The 1,654-nt window shown below is 61.7% G+C and overlaps 1 protein-coding gene across 1 annotated transcript in view; it reads right to left on the reverse strand.

Annotated features, from left to right (window-relative positions):
- The window catches only part of IMP4 (IMP U3 small nucleolar ribonucleoprotein 4), a gene marked incomplete at its 5' end in the record, with an annotated part of 2,821 nt that extends 1,177 nt beyond the window's left edge, over positions 1–1,644 (reverse strand). The window contains 4 exons of the mRNA XM_057387247.1: positions 174–183; positions 292–428; positions 951–1,060; positions 1,533–1,644. Coding sequence (XP_057243230.1) covers positions 174–183; positions 292–428; positions 951–1,060; positions 1,533–1,644 — 369 coding nt within the window. The remainder of the gene's footprint in view (positions 1–173; positions 184–291; positions 429–950; positions 1,061–1,532) is intronic.
- Positions 1,645–1,654: the final 10 nt, after the last annotated feature.

The following is a 1,654-nucleotide window of genomic DNA, read 5'->3' on the forward strand; positions in this document are numbered from 1 at the left end:
CATTGACTCCACCCATTCCCAGAAAACCCCTAATCCCTCCCAAACACCCCAAAACCTCCTCTGGACACTCCAAACACGCTCCCAGACCCTAAGCTCCCCAGGGAACCCCCAAACCACTCCAGAGCACCCCAAATGCCTCCCTGGAAACCCAGAGCACCCCAACTCCCCCGTACCTCGCATTCCCTCCAAGGAGAGACCCCCCCCACAAAAGGAAACATCCAAATTCCCACCCCTTATGGCCCCACCCCTTATCCCATTCCCAATTAGCCCCTCCCCTCCCCTCCCCCGCACTGACCAGGCCGCCCGCGGGTCTCGTGCAGCACCAGCAGGTCGGTGACCCCCGCGGCCCGGCAGGCCCCGACCAGAGCCCCCAGCTCGGCACGGCCCCGGTTCATCCKGCGCGCCCCCGGGAACAGCAGGCACAGCTCCTGAGGGGCGGGGACACGGGGCGGGGTCAGTGGGGACACACCCACCATGTGCCACGCCCATTTCATGTCCTCCCTCCATTCCTGCGTGTCCTATTTGCGCTGCTCCAGGGTCCCTTGTGTCCCCTGAGAAACCCTTGGATGTCACCTCAAATGCCCTATCTCTGTCCCCGTTTGTCCCCACCAACATAGGGACACGCCCATCCCTAGGCCCCGCCTCTTCCTTCAATTTAGGTTAATTTGGGGTGGGCCCAAGGAGCCACACCCACATTCAGACCACACCCACCAACACTCACCCCACCTCAACATGGGCACAGCTCCAGCAAAGCCCATGGGGTGGGGCCAATCAAGCCCCTCCCACTGGCCAGGCCACACCCACCCCCAATCCCCACCTCTGCCTGAGGCCACACCCCCAATGAGGCACCCACAAAGGGGCAGGGTGCTCCATCTCGGCCACGCCCACCTGGGACCCACCCACCCAGAGCCCCACCCATCTCTGACCACGCCCACCCCGACCACGCCCACCTTGGCAAAGAGGCGCAGGCGGGCGCTGGGGTCACGCGAGGTTGTCACCATCACCTTGGGGGGCTCCAGCCCCGCCCACTTGTACTCATCATCCTGGCTGTTCTCAGCATCTGGGGGTGGGGTTTTGTCAGGCCACGCCCCTTCCCATCACAGCCCCGCCCACCGAGGCCCCACCCACCCCGGGGAGATATTGGGGTCAATTCTGGGACTCAGTTCTGGAGTAAATGGGACACGTTTGCTGCCCAGTCTGGCTGTGTTAATGTAAACTTCTCCTCATTTTGGGGTGATTTTAAACTTATCTGACATCAGTTAAAGACCCACATAATTTGTTCCTCTAATTTAGGGTGAAACATGGGACATTTGATCCTGAATCTGAGATCAACCTCTTTTTTGAAGGGGCCCCCACCTCTTTTTGGGCTGCTTCCCTCTTCTCCGGGGTCCCCTGTCCCCATTTTGGGGTCCAGCAGCCTCACCACTGGAGGGTCCTGCCCATCTCCCCACCCCTGCTTTGGAGGTCCCACTCCCCCCCCATTTGGGGTCCTTCTCCTCCTCCTCCCCCCCCAATTTGGGGGTCCCACTCACCCCCTGGTGCATCGAAATCAAACTCGAGCTCCTTCTGCAGTGCCAGCGCCTCGTGCCGCAGCTCCGTGGGCAGCAGCCGGTTCTCTGGGGGAGAGAAACTGGGGGGCTCAGACAGGACCCCC

Source organism: Malurus melanocephalus, unplaced genomic scaffold, assembly GCF_030028575.1.
Source record: "Malurus melanocephalus ecotype Western Australia unplaced genomic scaffold, MMel_1.1 scaffold_1162, whole genome shotgun sequence".
In the NCBI taxonomy this organism is placed as follows: domain Eukaryota; kingdom Metazoa; phylum Chordata; class Aves; order Passeriformes; family Maluridae; genus Malurus; species Malurus melanocephalus.